A 23,869-nucleotide genomic window follows, 5' to 3' on the forward strand; every position below is an offset into this window, starting at 1 on the left:
CAAAATGAGGTGGTTTCCACTCCGACATCATGGAAGAGTTAAGTTTACAATCTATAATGCAGCTACGTAAAGTTGCAAATTTAATTAAAAATTGGGCAATCATTTGGGTAATATGGGTAAATCCCCCCAATAAACGTCTGTTATAAAGGGAAAATAAGGCCGACAAGCCTAAGTTTTATTTTTCTCCTCGCCTTCGGATACGTTGTCGTCTTTTAAAGGCCCGTAATAAAACTATTTAATTAGTTAAAAGCAGAAGCGTGTGAGTGACTGACTGGAAAATGCGGTGCCATTTTGAACGTACGCCGGCCCTAATCCGCCCTTAACGAGTTTTGGCCCGTTCGGGTCCGCTCCTGCAAGCAATGAACATAAGGATCCGGACGAAAGCCTTCGGTTATTTCCTTTTTCACTTATAAAGTCGCGTGGAAATAACCGGGAACTTCTTCTCTAATTAATCTCGTCCCTTTTTTCCCTTATTTTAAACGTTCGAAATTGTATTTTACGCAAGATTTACTAATCAAATCATTTGGTCGTATGGACGATCACAATGGCTTGACACTATCAGGCTCGAATGTCTCCTCGTGCGATGTCCCTTGGGATTACTGTTGTGTACAGATTATAAAGCAATCAAATTGCACTAATAGAAACGGGGAGGGAAATAAGCAGAGCTCCTTGTCTTGGGAAATTGCCTTTGCTTGTGTATGGTTTATTTACCTAACAAGTGCGCAAAGTGATAATTCATCGTACGCTGATTACAAATGGAGTTCGGTCACCAATCTCGTACGGTAATAACAGTAGATTATAAAACGAACCCTAAATTGCACCTACTCATCTTGTAGTCATATGACAGAATTGTACCTATCGCAAATTGAATTTATATTTAAACTAAAATTGATTTTGGCTGAATTGCCACGAATAGCCGCCACTGTGATGCATTCTTTCGGTTTTCGTCGCTAGCGCCCCCTAGGTTTTTGTGCTCTTCAGGCACTGTCAAATGTAGAAAGAAAAATTGCGTTTTTTCGGTGAAAAAAGCATAATTAGCGGCAGGAAATTGTGCAGAAAATTATTGTTCAAGGTAAGATACCAATTTATGCCCATTTCATGACTTTTTCTTCGTTTAAAACTTGAATTTTCTCGAGGATATTTACAATGTGAATCACTGCCATATTGCCGCTAATAGTTTGTATCAAAAAAGATATCACATAAATGAGTTCGTCTTTGTCTAATACATGTATACATACCAACCACGGAGAGTTTTTGCACAAAAAAAGTACATTCCTAAATGTAGAATGATCACGATTGGAAACTCATAATTATTGAGATCTCAGAAACTGTAAGAGAGTTCAAATTAATCCTAGTTAATTGCTCTGTAAATAAAGTGAATTTAAGATTTGGCAAAATCGACACTTCTCATTTTAACTAAAACACCAAAATGTTAGTTGGAATGGGGAGGGAAATGTGTCTCCTTTGGTAACCAAGAAATTATTCTCAGTCACACTAAAACAATACTGTTATTCACAAGCCAACCAAGTTCAATTAAAGGACCTAATGTAAGCTAATCCTGGCCACCTCCTGCCGCAGTCTTTTCCTGATCGAATTTCCACCCCATTATTGTTCGCAGGGAAACCCAGATGTTTCCGTCCGACGTTTAAACTATTATTATGCTGATCGAGCTATGATAGAGGGATTACACCCGCAATAAAACCGGCACTGATACATATCAATGCAACCTCAATATGCCTCCACTGCTGCGCTCTATTTATGACCTGGCAGCGGCTTGGTGACAGCAGGAACGCCTACGTCCGACCCTGTTGCCAAACCAACCTCAATAATCCCCCTCTGTGTTCTTCTACCTGTAAATTTAACATCTTAGGAGAACAACTCATAGATGACGCTTGCGGCGTGGTACTAGTGGAATACCACGTATTGTATAAATTTTGAGTTTTAGTTAATTGTTCAAGTAGGTGCGTTGAGCTGCGGCAACTACGCTTCAATTGCCCTTTTACCATTATGCTAATAGTCATCTTTATTGGATTTGGCGACAAATGTAATACTGCGAGAGAGCCCTAACTGTAGTATGTAACAGTGCGCTATTATTTTAACTTAGGGGGGTTAATGAAACATTATGGGACGTCCGCGAAATATGTGCCATGGGGATATAAAAACGGGTTTAAAAAAATTGCTCTTTTGGGTGCCTCATGTAATAGAACAACCGGGATATTTTTCCAGTTATTTAACGAGTGAAATAATTTATTATATTTGGAGAGGCGTAAAACCGATGCAAATGATACGAGATCCGCGTTCGCGGAATATAAAGACATCTTTACTGCGCCACTTTTTCTATTTTTATATCTGTTTCATTTCCGTTTTATGTGCCTTATTTATCCACCCTTGCACACGTCACTCCCAGTATTTTACAATCTAATCATGGGGAACGCACTGAAGTAATCCCGGGTTATTTCTCTGGCTGTGTTCCCAGTCACCCATGCGATTCTTCGACCCGGAAAAGGCACGGACCCGGGTTATTACCGACATGGGGAGCCGTTTCGCGAACTTCCCTCTGAACGTCGGGATGGGAATATAAAATAAACCAAGAAGAGTCCCCCCTTTGTATACACAGATATATTTCGCATTGTGCTTTTTTCCCTCTGGTGCAGCAGTCTGCGTTTTATACGGGGAAAACTCAGAGACTCAATCTGAGTCCGAGTCTCGCCATTATGCATCACAGACCATCGTAACGATGTTTCTAGTCAAAGGGCATCAACGCAAAAATGCTCTTGTCTATGTGCCTGGTTTTCTATACGCGACTCTGTAATTGAGAACATGCAAGATTCGACCCTGCTTTTTTAAAATTTGAAAGCCAGGACCGTACTAAAGGCAAAGATTTTTTTAGAAATTGGTTTTAAAACAGTCAAATTGACGATTTTTGTCAGGATATTTGAGACCAAATCATCTATAGCAGTTTTCCCTATTTCCATTATATGTAAGTGCGAATTTTTTTAGTTCACCCTCTCTTAAAACTCTATATCGATTCACAAAAAGTGCGGAGAATTATTCCCTCCACGATGCATTATTTTCCTAGAAACGAAGTTATTCACTGCAAACGTGCCCTGGATGGCAAAATTAACCCTCCAACCCCATAAGCAAGCGACTCCTATGCATACCAACTAAAATACATGTTGGTCTGATTAGTATTTATGACCAAGACGGATGCTTTTTGGCCAACATGCCGGATTTATGCCTGTTTTGCCAAACGAAATCCATATTAATTGCGATCGTTTTTCTGGATTCGCGTCTTAAGAGAACTCCGTTTGATGTTTCGGTGGACGTTGACAAATTTCCGCACGCACATGACTAATAATGTGTCCACAGCAGTCTTTGGCCCTCGTTAATTAATAAAGCAGATGTATCAATTAAGTGCCTTGTACCATTGGTGCTTATACGCAAATCGTAACGTTATTATTTATGAACATATGCGGATATATTATTTGTTCTATCGGCTCTCTCTCTGGCCGTTTATTTGATAACGTAACTTTATCAAGTGACAATGATTTATTTCCATCAATTTTGCCTGTTTATATAAAATTACGTTTTCGCCTTTGAAGGCACGAATAGTTGGTAAACATCATTAGCGACACCATCAATTATGTAAAATTGTCACCGATCGAATGTCATTTTGTGGGGATACAGAAAACGCCATATTTCATATCCAGATATCCAGATCCAGCGCGCAACGTACCTACACACACTCACACACACATACACACACACACAACACACAGCAAGAAGTATGGCGTCGGTCTTGAGCCATTGATCCCCAACTTGTGCCGCCAACTCCAACTGGATTTGCCCTGGATCTGGGCCTTCCTTCATAATTCTTTTTTATGGGCCCATGTGCCACCGGCCAATGTTCGCGACGTATTTTTACCGTTGTTTTGACTTTATTGAGATTAGTTTCATGGGTTTTCCAGTCAAGTGGGATTCGTGCAGACATGCATGACCGTTGACTGAAACAAAGACAACAATGGTACAATTCCCCCCAAGAGCTGTCAAATTCCCCTTGATTGGGCCTAATCCCGGCCCCGGCAGACTGCCTTACGCGCCACAAACTCCACCAGTATCCTAAATAATTTACTGCCAATTATTATCGGGATGCGAAACCGACGAACAAACAACGTTGTTTTGATCAATATTCCTCCTCCTACTCTTCCTTCGCTCCCTCTTGTTGCTTTTGGGTCTTGGAATTGAGCAATATAGAAACAGCAGTGGAGGTAGGCCCTTCATCCGATTGTTTATTTCAATTATAGAATTGACTCACTTCGCCGCTGACGCGCTTCCAACACATATATAAGTTCTCATAAATATAAGTCTCTGACTCACTAATGATTTTTCGATTCAATAATCCAGAATTTAGCAAATTTACAAGCAAAGTTCCAGAAAAATTGCCAGTGTCGTTATTTAAAAAGCTGAAGTATACAAGGACGGGTAGTCAATGGGAACATTTCCAACAGCTTATTGTTTCAAGAGTGGCGATCCTCAATTGCCGGGATTCGTAGAATTTTGATTAAATCGTGGTTTGTTCAGAGTTTTTAATTCCACAACACAATCTCAAATTGAAGGTTTCTCGCAGCAAAATCCTGTGCTTCTTGGGGTTGAAAGAGCACACGGCCGTATCTATTATAGGTGTGCTCTAATGAGGAGAGTCACGCCTGGCACACACAAAAGCATTATTGTCGGAATTGTTGTCCTAATTTCTTCAATTTGGAAGGAAGTATGTAGCTCCTTTTCCTGATTCTGCCATAAATGTCTCAGACTGAGATGAAAATCTATTAAAACCCTTAACCCCCAAAAAATGATTTTTTGACTGAGATTTATCCCCATAAGCTCTGTTATATTATAGCTTAATTTATCCCAATTATCCCAACGATTACCAGCATTTTTTGGATGTTTTAACTACTTTATTAAACTCGTCACTAATAATCCGTAACACATGAGCTTTGCACCAAAGCAAGCTTTCGAAAAGCCACAAAACAGCCACATTAAAAGCTCGTCTTGAACCGTTTTCAATAAGTGATATAAGGATTAATCGCAAACCTCCTTAATCCCTTAATCTCACCTTCGCTCCAATTCTTTCCAATTTGATTGCTTCAATGTAATAATTATTCAAACATTTTATTTCGCTCTGACATTTATATGGTGACATATTACAGTAATTAATTCCGTTGTTCACACCACCTTCAGATAAAATTCAAACTAATATTGCCTTCCGATAATTATAAGATAACGACTGGGAAAATATTGTCGGATGATCAGAATCGACTGATTTATTGGATAAATGGTTGGAAATGAAAAGCGTGAAAAAGGGGCAAACATGTGCTTCCTCCAATAGAGGCAGAGAAGCCCACTAAAATGCTCTTTGCGGAGTTGTCGTCCTCTCCGCAGGAATAAAAAAATCCCTCCACAAAGGTAAATCTATAGAAAGACGGGGGCAATAAAGAAATGATATAAAATAATAAGGCTGAGCCAGGTAAAGAGCGTCGACAAATAGATCAAACCCGCCGCGATCCGCAATTGAGTAGAAAGCTTTGGTAATGATCTCCTTTGAGCCTCCGGATGAGGCAGATATAAATTTGTGGCGCGCCCGCTAACTCCCTCCTTTGGGGGCCAAAATGGCGCCCGTCGGGGGCCCGTTCCCATGGCGACCGGTGTCTTGGGGCGGCAGCATGTGACGACACCGGGCCCGGCTCCCCGGACCCGGGCCCAGTCTTAGGGCCGCCCGCAAGCGGCCAAAATATGCCCGGAATGGCACGAACGCATTGGCGGGTAACGGTGTTGTAAATACGGTAAATTGAAGACGCATTTCCTTTGTGAGAAAAACATTGATTTCCTCACGTCCCTGCGCGAATTTCCGCCTGGGAACGGGACGTAATTAATCATAGGATGATTCGCTTAGGCGGCATGAAAATTCACATCGGTTCGCTCGCGCATTTTCATAAATCAACCGCCAAAAGGGATGGTGTCAGGACGAAGGGCACGGAAGCCGCGATATCCCTTAAGACCCGCACGGCTCGTTGTTTCCAATTATGCAAGGAGGAGACTTTGCGCTTAATTTAGCGCAGCGCCCGACCAAGTCAAGCCCTTGCCCTTTACCAGAACTCCTAGAAGAAATTTGTCGCTTTGATACCTTTAATCCTTTATGCAATAAGAGCACATCCGCAATTAAAGGCAAATTTTATTAAAATTGTTGAACAAGCAGCAATATTTCACTGTCACTTAAGACTGAATACTCTATTTATTTTACTTATTTTAAGCGCATAAGATGATTTAAATAAGTTATTCACAGAAAAATATTTGAGGTAAAACGAGACTCTTTACTAGGAAACTTTCCCTTCGCCATCGCATCAAGAAAATTAAAGCTAGATAATTTATGTTTGTAACTTTTTCGTTTTTGTAGTTTATTTCAAAGACTTTACTGCGAATAGAGCGAAAGTGACGATTCACTTTCACGTAAAAGCACTGAATAACGTTCAAGAGAAAAGAAAAACAACGATTAATGTGTGTTGCACATTGACGTAAACAAGTTTACGGTCAATTAAGTTATGGTAAGTAGATGGCCAATACGTATCCCCTGTCAAACAATGATGATTTAGTGGAATAGCTATACTTATGGCTGATTAGTATTAATCAGATGCTATTGGTTTCAATCCCCGATGTGGGCAAAACTCTTCTTCTTTTCGATTTAATACCTTTAATCCTTTATTTAATAAAAATACAGCCAGAATTAACATCAAACTTTATTAAAATGGTAAAACATGTAAACTACTAACTGCTATTGTGGAAGGTAAACAAAAAAAACAACTATCACAGTATATAATAAATAAACGTATAAAAAGTCGAATTAGTAATTCCAATATAATACAAAAAAGAATTGGTAAGAAGAAGCCGAATCAATTAGAATTCTACGTAAAAAAAATAATTTCATTGATAAGTACTTCAACAGAACGATGACAAATCTTACTTTACTGCCCAATAACCTATATTATCCTCATGCTATTGGCACAGGCATGATTCAACCTATAATCCACGTAAATCATCCCGGTGTTATGCCAATAATACAATGCTCCGACCACAAAAAGGTGCCACCACTGGTGCGAGTGGCCTAGGAAGTCAAACTTTCCAACCCCCCATCTTTCCGGAATCTTCGTTATGTAGATCAAGAAAGCAGCTCCGCTTATAACATACATACCCAGCACTCTAGGCAGCAACAGCTGCAACAAGATCATCAAAATTGGAAAAAAAATACCGAAGAAACTTACATTTACAACCGGGCTCTCGAACCAGCCCATGCTGGTGCCCCAATGGAAGGTGGGAACCACGCCGTAAGCAGCCCAGGATACGAAGGTGGTGATTTTAATGTTTTCGTTAATTCCCAGGCTGGGAATTTGCAGGATCATGGCTATGATGAAGATTATTGTCACTGTGAGCAAGTAGAAGTTCTGCAGGAACTGAAAATAGATTTGGTTGAGGTGCGGCTGTATCTGTTTTTCTTTCTTTATTATTTTTTTATAGTTTCTGTATGTATAAATTTTTCAAAAGATTTTTGCAATATGTTGTTAACGTTCAGAACGTTATGGTGATTGCTATGAACAGAATTGCACATTGGTTGTTGCATTAAATGCACAAAAGAAAAAAATTGCATAAAGATTTTGAAAATCTCTCTTTTAACACTTCAAGTATGTTTTTTTAAAGAAACTTTTAACAAATCCATGATCTCCATTTTATAAGCATGAGGGAGAAAATGCGCATTGAAATGCATAGTAATAAAAATATTCATTTGCAGAACTTAAGTCGGCCTCTATCGGTAATAGCCGTAAGTTTTTTACATCTCAATAATGTTCGTTGAGAAATTCGGTACTTATATATATAATGTGGAGATGGCGCTGTGGACAGATGATATGGGATTTTTTTATGTTTTTGTTAATTTATGACTTCGTTTTTCCTAATAAAAACTACAAAAATGACATGATCGTTTTAGGTATTTCAGCTTACTGCATGTCTCTTCATTATTTCAAATCTTGGAACTTGTTTTTAGAGACAATTTTTGACTCACCAACTGATAAAAACCATACCTGATCGCACCAAAATGCATAGTAAATTCCAGACACATAAATCCCATACAGAGACAGAGCAATTCCAAATAAGTCAAACGACAAAAAATAGTAACAATCCTCCTCAGAGCGGCAGCAAAATGTGTGGTAAATGGCCGACAAGGCCATACAAGCCTGGAAAAGGAAATCTAGAAGTTTCTTTTCAAAATGTCTTCGAAAACTTACCTGGAAAAAAAGCAAAATAACCCCCACCAAAATCTTATCGCTTAAAGGCGCCTCTATCTTTAGTATCATTAAATCATATACTGTGAGGGAAATAAAGAGGATAAATCCGAAGATGTGGGACCATATATTTATGGTCTCATTAGTCCACCAGAAAATACTGAAATCGATTTAAATTCAAATGCGAAATTTCTATGAAATTCCTGATATCTACCTTTCTCTGCATAGCTGTGTAGACAATAACCCTCGATATCCACTCCTGATGAAAGAATTATGTCTCATGTATTCAGGAGCTTCATCGAAATTCAAGAGCCTTCGGGCTTTTTCATAGTATATTTCATCGCATATTTTCAAAGTCCCTTCTTCAAAATCTTCATCATCTTCACCTTCCGTAGGAGTCAAGTCTTCAAGGAGGGAGTCGGTGTGATCGTGCACATGAAGTATCTCCTGGAAAAAAAAACATTAGGAATTCATGAAATGATGCGGTATTGAATAGAGGCAAAGGTCAAAGGAATATTGCATAACAAATAAAACATTGACTTTGCTGTTTATTCAATAAAGCACGTTTACTTAGTGTCATTGGCGTGGATTGAATTAGCTTAATTGCTTGAATAAATTAATTATCAGGTTTGGCCCCTTTTCATGTGAGTTTGATTCTATTTCGTTCCTAGTACGAAAAACAAACATCGTTATACACATTTAATTCCTAAAGTACAACGACATACATAATGGCGGATAGAAAGTTATTTAATGACGGAATGAAATCGACCGTTTACCTTCTCCGATGTATCATCACACGTCGGACAACAGGTATCATTGTCCGAAGAATCCCCTGAAACTAGCTCGGTTTTTGCGCAAATGGTGACCGTCATCTCTGGAACCAAAAAAATAGTGATAAAGAGAAATGTGGAGTGTGGAGGAAATGAGAGTGTGGAAAAATTGATTTCCCTTGTGAATTTCACGTTATTTATCTTATCATGCAGATTTGTTTTAGAGAAAGTTACAACAAGAGGTCATTTCTTGTACCAACCCAGAACTCACCCAACGCTGTGTTTGGTGACAATTCCATGATCTCAAACACGAAAAAAGTGTTGTTTGTGTACAACACGAAACAACATTAATATAAAAATAAGAAACTTCAAATGCTGGAGGTGTTATTATTTCTGCCTGGTTCAAGAAGCTTACAGCGACTTTCACCAATATGTTATATGACCATTTCCGTAATTAAAACCAAAATCATACGGAGATCTACATAACTGAGGAAGTCTGTATTTGCAGTCACAGGATTAGTAGAGGGTTACTAGAACTAGAAAACATTTTCAGGGAATTACCTAAGCAACAAAAAAAAAATGTACCAACAAGACCCTCATCAAGTCCAAATAACGCCTTTAGTTTTGTGACGAATAAACGTCTTACCTGCTATAGTAAAAACCACAGGAAAATGGGACAGAAATTCACGAAATCTATTCGTTGTTATTAATTGACTTTAGAACGAGCTTTCTATATTGGTGATGATGAGGATTCAGGGCATGTACACGAGCACGCAAGAGAACTGCCCGGACCGCGGTCGGACCGCTACTACTACTGTAAAATTATGGTAAAAGTTAAGCGATAGACCCATTCTGAATGGGGATTTGTTAATGCAAATCGCATTTAAGTTTTTCTATTATTGTTGTAATTGATATGTGGTATTTAACTGTTTTCATTTCTACCTATAAAAACTCAACATATTTGTGTTAATATGAGAATTGCCATTTCTCCTGAAGCTTCAACCCGATTTGTCTTCACATCACGCATTTCTTTAGCGATTATCTTAAAAGGCTTCCGCAAATATGCCAGTACTGAGGCAATACATTTTATTACCATTTAAGGTGAACATTTTCTCAATATTTCTACTTAGTTTAAGAGTACCAGATAATGTGAAGGTCACAAACAGGAAACTATTTGAGATGCCACATGGAAAAAATAGAATAGAAAAACATGCCTGAAGAAAATTCCTTCACCATCCCATCAAGAAAATTGCACACGCGCTATTATAATATTTTTATATTCATTAGTTAGAACAATTACTTTCAAATGTTTTATCATAAATTATTATTTCATCAATTAAATTTCATAAATGTACAATCCAAGAAGAGAACTGACCGTATAAAGTTTTAAGTTAGGCTAATGAAACGAAATGGTTCCCAAGGGCCGTGTCAACTGATGATGACTCAATATATAACTTGCTGACTAGAAGGTGAAGGGTTCTTTTGCAAATTTAAAATTTTGAAAAAACAAATGAAAAAATTATGGAAAATATTTTAAAGCTCAAAATTATCATATTTTCCGATGAGTATTGAACTTCTATCATCACAAAGTCGACTTCAGAAGTCCCCTCACTCATTAGCGGTTTTTCAAATTAACCAGAACTGATTATTAGCGGCTTTGTGCAACTCCATACTCCGCCTAATAAAAACTCTCCCAAAGCCCCTTTGGCAACATCGAAGTCGTCTCGGGCCCCGAACCGGTCTCGCAGCCTCAGCCCTCCGCCCGCGTGACTTTTTACTGCCCGAGCTTCTTTTATTTCATTCTTTACTTCTTCTTTTCTTGTCCACGACCACGGCTACTCAACTCCTCACAAGGCAAAGGAGTTTTCCCGTCGTACAGCCACCACTGGGGCGAAACCACCGCCAGCTTTCTACCCACCAGGAAAGCGGTCTCTGCTAAAACTCCCTGAGCTTGGGTACCCCCACCTGTTGGTACCACGCTTACCCGTCACTAATACCTGTGTGAATCGTCTGCGGCCAGTCTATCTAATCATGACCATTTTTATGGTTCTCTGATACAATAACGCGTAGCGCGGAAGAGTTCTGAGATATTTCGGAAAAAAGTCGGCTTTTTGGTGCTTTGGATGGACGCAATTGAAGACAGTTATGGAAGGGTTTTGACCTAGGGTGAGTTGAGGATTTATAAGTATTTTTTTATGATAATTTAGAAAGAATCTCTTCGGAAGATTACTTGGGCCTTGTCTCTGCCTCACCTCTATGGGGACAATTTTTAATACTAGCAAATTTCCTCCGTGAGGTACTTACCAAAGGCCTCGGTATTCCTCCACTTCAGACTTCAGTAGACGAGCCTGCAAGTTGACCGTCATCGTCGGTTGCTTCAGTGCTTCACCACGTCAGGTGGGGCCAACCTTTCAAGGCCACCACGGTTGTCAAGGGCTCAACCAAGCCACCAAAGATAATTGTTTCACTTTGGTCTGGGAATATTAAATTATATGAGCCTAAGAAGCACGTGAGGCTACTTAACCGCTTCCTTCAGACGGGTTCTTTTTTTCACTCGTAGGCCTTCATCATTGGCTCAGTCAATTGTACGCATTGTTCGGAAAAGATAAATTTAATGTCTAGTTGCACTTTCTCACCATTTGGACAGTGCAATAACGACTTGTTGGTGTCTGCTGAAATCGATACTTTTTTGAACTGTTAGATAATAATCTTCCTTCGACCGTGACTTTCAAACGTCAATTGCCTCCTCGTTTTAACACGGTTTCACCTAGAAAAGTTTAGAGATGGTTTGGCTCGAAAGCCATTAATGAAGACGGATTAATATTGAGTGTGACGTGTCAAGGCAAAGACCTCGAGGAACCGAAGAGTGGTAAGAGCATCTACAGTCTGGCTTCGCCAAGGCTGAAAGGGCATTATTCTATCGACAGCCGGCTCATTCGTGTGAAATTAATTATGCAGGATTCATGTAGAGTGCTTTGTGCGATGATGGAAGACTTGATTCTTCAGGAATGCGAGATTTTCAGTATCACACTTCGATCTTCAGTGGTATCAAAGGCAGAAAGACTAGGGATTGTCAGCCATTAGGAAGGTAAAATCTTATTAATATTTTAATCAATTTCTAAATCATACAATGAGATAGATAGTGATGGATCTATCATGGAATTATGCTGTGAAAGAGAGATGGAGATAGTCAGAGTGAATCACATAATGACGGAGATAATAGCGAACTTCCATTCGCCATCGGTCAAGAAACCTATTTACAAGAAAATTCATATTTTCGTATTAATTCATTCCTAAATGTTTCTTAAATAGCCTTTTACTTTACTTAAACTATTTATTCAGGCCGTAACAGTGATTTCTACATTTAATCTACTGATTTTATTATTTTTTTAAAATCTATTTTTCTGCCCTAGTTTCTGGTATTTTACGCATCCTTGTCCTTACTAAAGCATATCTTAAGGCGTTAATTAAAGAAAAACAAAATGGAGTCCATAACATAGTACTTACTCCCATCAATGTGCGGTTTTAATTCACTCGGGATTGGTGTCTTACCTTAAATCAAACATTTTGGAAATTTTCATAGAGCAATAATTTCGTCCCTCATTAGCAATTTTAAAGAAAAAAATAGAAATATTCGCCTGAATATCTGGAGTAGTAACCGACTTTGGTGAAATAGAATTTCACCCTTAGATAAACCCTTTCTGCACATCATTTTGGCAGACATTTAGTTAAAAATTAAAACATTTTTCTTCCTTTAACAGTCAGAGGATGTTGCTTATGGCAAGCCGTAAAGCCCGAATCACAATTGCGACAAATCGGCCAAAATTAGTTTTAACTTTAGTTTTGCTGAGACTTGAGGCCGGTTTTGATGCATTTAAACCTTGAGGCTTCAAGTCGTAGTTAATTGTTTATTTCAAACTTCATTTATCATTAATTAAATCGTGAAAAATAATGTTTTTTATTCAAATTTTTACAACATTTCGATCCATTGTATTTTGCAAAATTCAGAAGAAGCCGGTGTTTCGTTGCCCCATTTTATTATCATATGTTAAAGAGGGACAGAAAAGGAAGTTTTTGAATTCGAATTTTGTTTTTTTGATCTAAGAAGAGACTTCAAGGCTTGCCAGATTTTAACGTAATAATTGTTATAGATTGAGTAGGAAGTTGAAATTTTTGGGCAAAAAAAGCGTTTGAAGAGTTTTTTTTCTGATTGGTAATATGATTTAGACTTGAAAAAGAATAATTGAATAGTTTCATACTAAAGACCAAGGTGTTTATCACAATATAAACAAATCACAGCGGGTTGTCTGATGATGACTAATTAACAGCTGAGTCCCACATATCGAATCACTGAAAATCTTTGCGGCAAGGCCGCATTATAAATATCCTCTTTTAACATCCCGTAACAATTCGTCAAATTACAGAAAAAAAGTCAAATTATAAAAGACTTTGCCAATGACCATCAAACCTATAAACACCTTATATAACCCGAGATATGCAACTTTTACTTTGCTGCATTGTTTTCTAATGCTAATGAAGATCGTCAAGCTTTGCACAAATTGCATTAGACCATTATAAAAATAAAGGTCGTCCGTTCCAACGATTGTTACAGTTATATAGGAAAACTCGCATATTGAAGGAAACAATAAATCTCTCTTCCGATATAAGACAATAATCTTGTATGCACATGCATAATTTGTGTTACAGACTACCCATTAAGCGTTGTTTATATCTATAAACTCAATAGGGACAAAAAAATGGCCTTATTAATTTACGTTGGACAGGTAGCAACACCTTTTTAATATCAATAAATAATGCTATAACTTAATTTTGTTACGTTCAGAGATTGAGATCAATTAATTCTGTCTGAGCTGAATGGAATAAAATGCATTCAAGCCGATTTTCATATGCTTTGATGGACAAGTAGATACTGGATTTGAGTTCATGAGTAAACCCGAACGTATTAATGATTCTCATTTGAATAATTGCCAGGAATTATTATTTGAAAATAAATAATAAAGCTGGCCCACGCCGTCGTGGATTGTTGAACCTGATGCCATTTACCTTGACCATGAAGCTAAACTGAACTAATAGAATGTCCTTTCACAAAACGATATAGAATGTCAATAGTGTGCTTTAAAACCTTACAACATCAGGATATTTTCAGTCTTGGCACGTAGCAGATTCGCCATCTTTCTACAAATTTTTAATGGAGATTAAGTGGGCTGATTATTGGGATCACGCAAGGACAAAGAGAGATCTCATCGAGCTTTTTGACAAAATGGCGGAGGTTTTGACTGTGGGTTAATGTTAGCTTGTAGATAACTCATGGTCATTTTCCCGCGTACAGCCTTAATACACATTGTCCTCCAGCTGGTCAACGACTTTCTCAAGAGGAATAAAACAGGTTTCAGTATTTTTAAACTCCTTGTGTAATTTATTAATTATTCAGTTCATAACTGGTATACTTACTTACTACTACTCGGCTTAAGGTTGGAGGGCGGCCGCAAACGTTTTCTTTAGCTGGATATACGCATGCAACCTCCAACCTTAAGCTCTATAGATATACCTTCTAAGTGCATTGGGTGGCTTGGCAAACCGTCAGGAGGTACACCTATATCTTCATGTTGATATTATAATATGTAAAGGCAAATATTGGACTTAAGCCCACCTTAATAAAGAAACTCATGGAGGTATTATACCTACTGTAACAGCTGACGCAAATTGTAGCCTTGAACTGAGACCGTTTACTTCTTTGTTTCGGGATTACCGAGTCCTGTTAAGTCATTCCGCTAATTGCCGAATTTGTTGTTTTGCAGGTCACAGAGGGTGAGATTTGGAAAAGAAAGATGTGTTAGGAAGTGGAGGCATGCAGTGAGGAGTGGTAACTCCACCACCGTTGGCGTGTCATTAACGGCCAGCGGTTGAGGAGTTCCTCAACCTCGCGGATGTTCAGCGAGGAAAACTCAGGAAGTTCTTGCACTATACGTTCGAGTTTCCCCTTAGGTTTTACCTACAGTGAGAGAATTACATAATTTATGCAAATATCTGTAGTTTTATTTCACACCTATTTCTATCCTCGAAAGACATAAATGACTAAAATAAAGTTTGTTTGTTGCACCTTTTCTCAGAAGCACCAACTTATTCATTATCCAAATATCTAAATTGCTTCAAATGTGGAAGGAGTGGGTTCATGCGAATCTGTGATTTACATGCTAAAATGGTGCGGCAAAAACCAGCAGAATTGTACGTTAGTTGTTATAGTAAGTGCATGTTCGTTAAGGTAACGTTTTTGTCCCGTTTTTCAATTCTTATAATCAAAGATAATAACTATACGAAAATTCTATAAAATTGCGCTTTAATTACTATCAGTAAGGTACTCATTTAAGTACAAAAATTATCTCACATAGCGAGGAGAACATAGCAAATATGCCATTTATCTTGCCTTTACTAGACCGCTTAGTTCGATCGTTTTTCACCGATAAGAGCTTCAATCCCAAAATCAACGTTAGTGCTTTGAATTATCTCCAAAAGCTCACTTGGATCTCCTGGAAATAGTGTTGCATCAATGTGAAGTTCCTTCTAGTTTCTGATCATGGCAGAGGATGTAAACGAAGGGGGCCCAAGCGGGGAGTTCGACTTCGAGAATTTAAGACTTTATCTGCCTCCTTCTATTACCGGAGAGGCGCCCTACCTCAAGAAGATGTTATACCGGTAGGTGGTTGTTAATTGTCCAACTTACTTGTTGTTATGGTAATTAAATTTTTTACGAAATTTGTTGGGATTTGACCTATGTTGACTTTATAGATGCCTGCACACTTTAGATAATGGATATAGATTAAAAATGTGTTTATTTTGTTCGTTGAACTCAATAGTAGATTAAGCGAGTGACAAAAACGGTCCTTCCCAATGTTTCACGTCACTATTCAATATTTGTTAATTATGCCAAGGATTATGCCTAAAATGCCAGGACTATGCCTTTCTTTCTCGCACATCAAATGCGTAGCATTTTTTAAGGCCTATGATTGACGAATGTGGCAGCTGTCAAATTTGACAGAAACAATCGCATTCATTAAGTGGAGGAGGATTTTTGAAATATGTAAATTTGTTAGTGGGCATTTTCTCTAATTTGGCGGCATTTAGGAGACTCGAGATTCACCATAATGTATTAACAATATAGAAGGTATTCTAAGCAGAACATGTGACGAAATTTCCCTTTCTTATGCTTACAATATGAACCAATGTAAATTAACATCTCACTCACGTCTCAAGGGGCCTTCATCAACATGGTACTGCATACGCCACTGCTAGTCGAACATTAGGACTGCAAATTTTTGTGTTTATAAGCTATATGTGTAGGGAGTGTTCAGGCCAAGTTGCACTGGCGCAAAAGGTCCATTCGAGTTAATAGAATACTCCAAAAGTTATCCATCTTATAGGCCAGTTCAACGAGATCTTTCATATTGATAATGGTGCATTTTATCCATAATATGTAGGTGGGTGCTCACACGAAGTTTTGTTGGTGCAGAACGTCCGTTTAAGCTGCCAGAATTTTTCAAAAATAAATTATGTATGCTATAGGATGTGCTCCTATGAACCATGATTCGTAATTTTTTTAATTCTTAAAATGTCCATGTTTTTATAGGCGTTTAAGAGGGAGCATTTCGGTGCATAATTCACGTCATACTTATTAGTTCTTACATTTTTGGGACTAACTCCCTCTCTTTCGCACTTATTGCTGTGATTCGCCCGTAGTCGCTTATCTATTTGTTTTCAATGTCAATGGTTAAGGAGTGCAGCTGTCAGATTTGACAGAAGCGCGGTCTATAGCGGACATTTTAATTAATTACCGGACGAACGTTAAAAAATGTTTTAATGAAAAGATTTCCAGTTTTGTATCGTGTTGTGAGAAGTTTTAAAGAATTTTTATAAGGTGAAGGATGCTCTAAACAGAACATTAAACGAAATTCCGTCTTTCCCATGCTTAAAACATAACTTTTTTCCGACGCGAACCAACAAACCATAACGACTTAAAGCGTATGCACGTCCCAAGGGGCCTTCGTCGGCAAGGTTCCTTCCTTCGCGGCCCCCCTCGCTACTGTTTACGATTCACTTAACAGGACGGGCGACCGTTTTTAGAACCAGTTATTTAGAACCAGTACCTAAAGAGTGGCGAGTTTTTATTTCCCTCACTGGCAGAAGAATAATATTTTTTGAATAATTGCGTGTGTGCGACGACGAGAAGAAACGCAATCTTTCAACGACATGTCTCAAGCTCGGTAAATGGTACCAGACATCATATTTTATGGTAGTACTACCCGTATCGTATAGTACCTTTCAAGGCTAGGAAAAGGCCTTTGAGACTAAAGCTCACCTAAAAAGATGAGAATAAATGTTCGGTGCATAATGTTTCATTAAAGAGGTATAGAGCTCATTGAGGTCCTTTTTAGATGTGCGACGTTCCTAAACTGAACTAATTTTTTGCAGTTTCGGCTCTCATTTTGCCGATATGAAGTTCCCCAAAATCCCAAAGAAAAAGTGTTCTCAGATCATTGCTGCAACTCAACCGATTAAAGCTGGAGATTTGTGTAGACAAATGCGTGAGCAATTTCCTTCAAGCCGATATAATTAATACCACCAGAACCACAAAAACCAATAAATAAAGCAAAAAGGGTGGATATGAACCGTGTGCAAGAACCAGCTTAGCAGAAGGATGATCGCATTGAGGTTGGCTTTTTGGTGTCGTTTTACGACGCCAGCAGGACGAGGCGAAGATTACGTCTATATACGGCGCTTTTAATGCTTAATGACCGGCTTGGCAGGAAACAGGAATGTTAAACACCCTGCCAAATCAGTGATGGAACAGTCCAACTTCTATTTGAAGGCTTGATAATTTCTTTCTTTAACCTTTTTTCTTTAATCCACGCATTAGATTACTTTGGGTTTGCAACAGACGCCGAGGTACCATCAGTACCATCGACCATTTGTGCCTGGGGCAGTTAGCAACAACTGTAGGGACGCAACGAAAACCCGAAAGAAAGGGAAACCGCGAAGAGATGGAATTTGTCTGGTCAAGTACGGTGTAAAAAAGGCTTAAGTCGATAGTTGCGTCTGATGGGCAGCGGATGTATGCGTGTACAGGGACGGATTTCCTTTGGAAAACTGCCTTTTATATTCAGTCCTTCTTAGGAGATGCTATTGATTCAGTACAGCCCTGCTTACCAGTATGCACGACACTTTTTTGCCATTTTTACATTTAAGTGCATATTTATGTAAATCCAGTGAGAGCGACGAAAATAATGTCTCTTCATCTGTTTGATAGATAATCGTTGCCAGTGGCTTAGTGTTTTCCTCCTCAAGCCCAAATTAATACTTGTAAAGGCTCTTTGACCCATGTAAATTTCATTCACCATTTTATCAGCAAAATCGTAACGCATCTTGACGTTTTAAAGATATGCAAATCAAAATGGAATCTACGGATAGATAGGTCTCAATATGCAGCAAGCCATTGACGTATCATAATGGTTTCAGGCTTTCAGCGATTTTATAAAATAATTTATATCTCACATTTATACTCTTTTAGGTTCCATGCAAATTCTATGAAATTTTCGTTCACCATTACATCAATAAAATCAATTTAATAATTTTTAATTTTTTTTTAGGTATTTAGAAAGTGAATTCCCCTCACAAACCGAAACAGTAGTGTATAGCATTCCGAAGACCTTCTGCAAGAATGGAGAGAGGCAAGGCTGCAAGGCTGAAGAGCTGGTTTTCCAAAGGCTTAAGCAGTTGCAAACTTTGAACATTTCCGATCTATGGATATCATTCTTTCATAATGCCGTTTATGGCGGATATTCCAACAGGAATCACCGGTTAGGGAAGCTAATGATACGAGAGAATGATTTTGTAGTCTTCGTTAAATACCTGGGTAAGCATAATTTGCTGTCTCAAAGATATTTAAGTGTATACGAAAGGTTCCATAGAAAAATATTTTGTTCTTCTCATGGAAGTAAAATCCACAAACGACAAAGGAACAATCCAACATTACCTGGAGGTAATTGCAGACTCTAAGATAGTAAAAAACAACAAACGCTCAGCCCAGCATCAACTGCGAGACCATTTGGAAATTCTTCAAAACAGCTTGGGATTTGATATTATTGGGGAGATTCAGCGCTACATCATGTGGCCCTTTCTAGGGCAATTCACTAAGGACCCCAAACAGCAGGCAATTCTAATAATTCTCCTTTTAACCCACAAACGTATTCATTTAGAAGCTCTAAGGTGTTTTAGATTATCAGACGATGGGCTGAAGATAAGAACTTGCACGTTTTTGAGAATGTAATAGGGCAGCAACAGGAGTTTAATAAATGGTTCCTTCAGGAGGTGCTTTCTCAGAGCGGTTGCTCCAAGAGGACTTTTGCACATTTGCTGAGCAGGTGAGGCAAAAACCCGCAGTCAGTAACCGGCAAATTACAAGAACGGTGCATTAGGAAGCAAAAAAGCACCACAAAAGCAAATAGTTCTTTCCGAGATGGCTCTTTAATGTCCTAAGAAGGCAGCAGCATTCCTTCGCTTAACAATTCCTCTGAGTACTCGGTAAAAATAAATTACTATTAGGTACTACAATCGTTAACGACGAGTATTAACGTTTAAAAGCCCCGGTCGCTTTTCGCGGAAGAAGAAAAACCGTAGAAGACGGACAAATACAATGCGGCATTAATTATCGAACTGTTTAAGACGACTATAAAAGACGAGATGATGGCTAGGTGATGCTTCTGGAAAGAGGAAACTTGCCATTTTCAGCATTAAGCACCTGAAAAACTTCGATTTATCGGTTGCATCGATGGAAGGCTATAGAAAGCAAAAAGAGCGACGTAATTGATTAGAGTAAATCGTCGTTTTTTATAGAGCATTTGGTCATAAATGATATATTTATTTGCCGAAAATGTTTAACAAATTTACAGAAAGATGCTAATTTGAGACAAACAGGGCGATTTCTAAATTCTTCAAATTTAAAGAAATGGCAAATGACAACACTGCGCTTGGTGATTGTTTTTCAAGGTGATGGTCAAAGCAACATTGCAATTTTCCAAAAATTTTCTTTCTTATATGCCTTTTTAAGTACGATTCCCCTGCCGCTACATATGTTGATCATAAGAGCTAAAAATTTCTGTATCTATTATTACACATTTTTTAGATATGTTGCGCTGAGCTGTGGAGTGTTTATGGACGAAATCGACAGAGAGATGATGGCACTCTTAACCCAAGAACAATTCAATCTGCTTCAAAACACCCATTGCCAGAAAGGAGGCGCTTTGGTGGGTTATTCTACTAATTGCCCTTTTGAAATTGGTAATTTTTATGTTATTACAGGTCGTGCATGGATTTGCAGGAACAGGGAAAACTTTGTTGATTTTAAAAAAGCTGCAGCTTCTATACGAAACAGGCCAACTGAATATGGAAAATCGAGCTTTATATGTGTGTTATTGGCCTGGAATCAAGTGAGAATTATGTCTCAAATTCTAAAAATGCTTGATCTTCAATGATCTTTGTGTAGATGCCAAGTGGAACAGAAAATCAGAAACTTGGGAATTGCAGATTACGTGGACACTATTCGCTTCTATATAACCTGTTGTGACTTTCTGAAAAATAACAAAAACAGTTACAAGCACATTTTCATGGATGAGAGCGAGGCGATTATTTTAAGCTTCGAGACGGAAATTGTCCAGAACACATTTTACCGCCTCTATAAAGCGTACCATGACGGCAATTGCCCTAGAGAGAAATGCGGCCTAGCGACCCTCGAAGCCTTCCAGCAGCATTCGATTTCCCGGTTGTTAAAATTGCACATAGAGGAGAAAATCCCTTGGGGGGAGCTTTGGTTCATGGTGGACACCAATCAGGCTTTAATATCACTGCCCAAACGCTCTCCGGAAATCCTGAAAACACCAAATATAACTCTAACCAAACTCATCCGATCTACAACCCATATTTGTAATTTCTTCAGTGCAGTCACACAAAACTTTATCCCACCTCAGCAACTTAATTTCCCCAAAGCAGCGAAGGAACTCCCGATCTTTTGGGTTCCACGTAAACCCAACATATCCCAGACGGTGTCTGAAGTGATCGTCGATTTATGTGCCACCAAAGGAATCAAACCTTGCGATATTTGCGTCATTCCTTTTTTACAAAATGAGATGCTTTCAGTTGGAGCGATCAATTCCCAGATTTGCCAGAAATTTGTGGAGAACGCATTTAGACCGGAGGCTATCAGCGACGTTGAAGCTTTCTTGACCGACAAGAAACCCTATGAATTTCTAATAGCTTGGGCTTTGAGGGTTAAAGGGTTAGAGTTTAAGGTCGTGGTGATGGTGATTGACGAGGAGCAATATGATAAAGAGGACGCGGATGATAGGAGGAAGGTTTACGTGATTAGCTCGAGGTGCACTTGTATGCTGGTGGTGATTAGTGATGATCAGCTAAAGAAAGCTGTGGGGCTTAATGACCTCGCGGAGGAATATTGTTTTAATATAAAATTTGGTCCTCACCAAAATCAGAAGGAGTAAATAGTAATACTTTTAATAAAGACTAAGACCTACTGGTAACTAAAATGATGCAAAAGAACACCTTTAGTCAATCATCCCTCCCTTACCTGATTTTCACTATACCATAAATGACAGCCACCATCTATTTGGACGGTTGCTATGGATGAACACTACAAATAAGAAACAAATCACAACTTCTTGATGCTTGGCCAACACTATACTTAAGTTCATGTGTAAAGTCATGAGTCAAGACATAAGACTACATTTTCTTGATATATGGTGAATAAAAGTTTGTGTAACCAGGAGAAAAACATCCACGTTTACAAACGCCATCTGTAACACAACACATCCCTTCTAATATTAATTAGAACTTCAATGATTCAATGTCACAAAGTGATATATATTCTGTTGCTGAAATTTCATTACATATTAGTTATTAAGTCTACATTTCCTCCTTTATAACTAGTTTTATTTGATGATGAAAAGTTAATTATGTAAAGGTGGTACAGCAATATTGAACATTTGGCAATAAAACATAAGACAGATTTCTTCAATTAGATAATGCTCAGTGCGGTAATTCATAACTAGAGGCCGCCAAATGAAAAATTATTATTACCTTCTGAAAATTTACAGTTATCTATGTACGATAACGACTTACTGACATTAGTCGTGCATAGATGGCGCAACATCAATATATTTTAGTGAAATAATAAATATAACAAGATATCGGCAACAAAAAAATTTAATTCTCTATGACTGTGACTGTATAAATCAAGGAAATAATTAGCACAATTCACCATGATATTCTATAACAAAGGATACGTATTCTTAGCGGCCAAAGAGATAGCTTTGGTGATTATCTTATGCTTCATGAAATATCTTTCATACATATAGCATTTTACTTGATATTTTTTATTTCATATCAGGAACGCAGAAGTGCGAGGAGGTGTATTATTGTAGCTCTCGATGATTCTAGAACTATCTATCAAACACCTCATGCAGGACATTTCCCTGGACATACAACATCCCGCACGAGGAATGCAGAAGTGCGAGGAGGTGTATTGCTGTAACTCCTGATGGTTCTGGAACCATCCATCAAACACCTCATGCGAAGCATTCAATGATTAATTTAACATCTCGCATCAGGAATGCAGAAGGGCGAAGAGGTGTATTGATGTAACTCCTGATGGTTCTGGAACTATCTATCAAACACCTCATGTGGGACATTTCCCTGAACACTCAACATCCCGCATCGAGAAATGCGAGGAGATGTACTGATGAAACTCCTGATAATCCTTGTCCTTCGGTATCAAATATGTTCCAAATTGGAAAAACTTGTCTTTTTTGGCCAATAATTTTCATATTGTATAAGCTATAATATTTTCGAACACGAAAATGGAAATTCTTTTATTCGAGTTTTGACTACGGCATATGAATGTTGTATCGTTCGCCCATGGAAAAATCAAATCTTCATTTATTGAGTCTTGCTCTTAAAGCTGGAAAAAGTCCTGAAAAAGTGCATCAACAAACCGTCATTTGGGAAGTTCTTTTGTATTCTATGAATTAGTGGCACCACCTAAACACTACGCACACCCCCAACTGTTATGTAGGGATAGATTACTTTATCGCTCAAGTCTTAGTTGGACAAAATCTACTCAGATGTCGCAGTAAAAAATTTATAAAAATATTTTTGCAGATGAGTGTCACTTATCTAGTGGGGTATAGATGGTGCCTCGTCAAAATATTTTTTATGAATTGATGAAGATATTCCCAAATTTCAGTTTTATATTACTCCAATTGTATGACTGAATGAAATAGTTGGCGCGACTTATTCTGATATTATTATGTGATAAGCGAAAAGTGTTTCTATTGGCTAAAAAGGTGGTTTTCATCTTCACATATAAGTTTATGGACCACACTAGGGAAAAATGCAAACACTGCACGCATTGTTCGTTCTACGTTCATTATTTTATTCTTATACTTTGTAGATGGAGTATAGAAAACTCTTTGTTCCACAAGAAATTATAACTTTATTTCTTTTAAAGCCACTTCAATATGATGACTGATACAATAGTAACTTCTGTTTTTTCATATATATCTGAAATTTTCATGTCATGAAAGCTTTGTCCTGAAAATTCCGATTTTAAAAATAATTCCTTTTTTCTTGGATTAACTTCTCTTACTTAATCAAAGATGTCACTACATGCCACAGTAAAAAATGGTACTT

At 38.1% G+C, this 23,869-nt stretch overlaps 2 protein-coding genes across 3 annotated transcripts; one reads left to right on the plus strand and one right to left on the minus strand.

Moving 5' to 3' along the window:
- Window positions 1–6,958: 6,958 nt before the first annotated feature.
- On the minus strand, window positions 6,959–9,925 carry LOC136410221 (progestin and adipoQ receptor family member 3). The gene is made up of 7 exons (XM_066392273.1): window positions 9,744–9,925; window positions 9,104–9,201; window positions 8,542–8,774; window positions 8,331–8,487; window positions 8,127–8,279; window positions 7,314–7,502; window positions 6,959–7,265 (listed from the first exon to the last, which is right to left on the minus strand). Exons 2-7 carry the CDS (start codon window positions 9,197–9,199, stop codon window positions 7,032–7,034), a joined length of 1,062 nt encoding a protein of 353 aa, XP_066248370.1. The 5' UTR covers window positions 9,200–9,201; window positions 9,744–9,925; the 3' UTR covers window positions 6,959–7,031.
- Window positions 9,926–15,360: 5,435 nt separating this feature from the next.
- Window positions 15,361–22,049, plus strand: LOC136410278 (uncharacterized). Of its 2 annotated transcripts, none has more exons than XM_066392351.1 (7): window positions 15,361–15,811; window positions 18,760–19,025; window positions 19,108–19,322; window positions 19,388–19,533; window positions 20,295–20,415; window positions 20,471–20,598; window positions 20,655–22,049. In XM_066392351.1, exons 1-7 carry the CDS (start codon window positions 15,693–15,695, stop codon window positions 21,661–21,663), a joined length of 2,004 nt encoding a protein of 667 aa, XP_066248448.1. In that variant the 5' UTR covers window positions 15,361–15,692; the 3' UTR covers window positions 21,664–22,049. The 2 variants fall into 2 exon arrangements, with proteins under 2 accessions (XP_066248448.1, XP_066248447.1); XM_066392350.1 differs by having other exon boundaries at window positions 15,362–15,811; window positions 19,081–19,322; window positions 20,655–22,046.
- The last annotated feature ends 1,820 nt before the right edge of the window (window positions 22,050–23,869 follow it).

The sequence above is a fragment of the Euwallacea similis genome, chromosome 8 (genome assembly GCF_039881205.1).
Source record: "Euwallacea similis isolate ESF13 chromosome 8, ESF131.1, whole genome shotgun sequence".
In the NCBI taxonomy this organism is placed as follows: Eukaryota; Metazoa; Arthropoda; class Insecta; order Coleoptera; family Curculionidae; genus Euwallacea; species Euwallacea similis.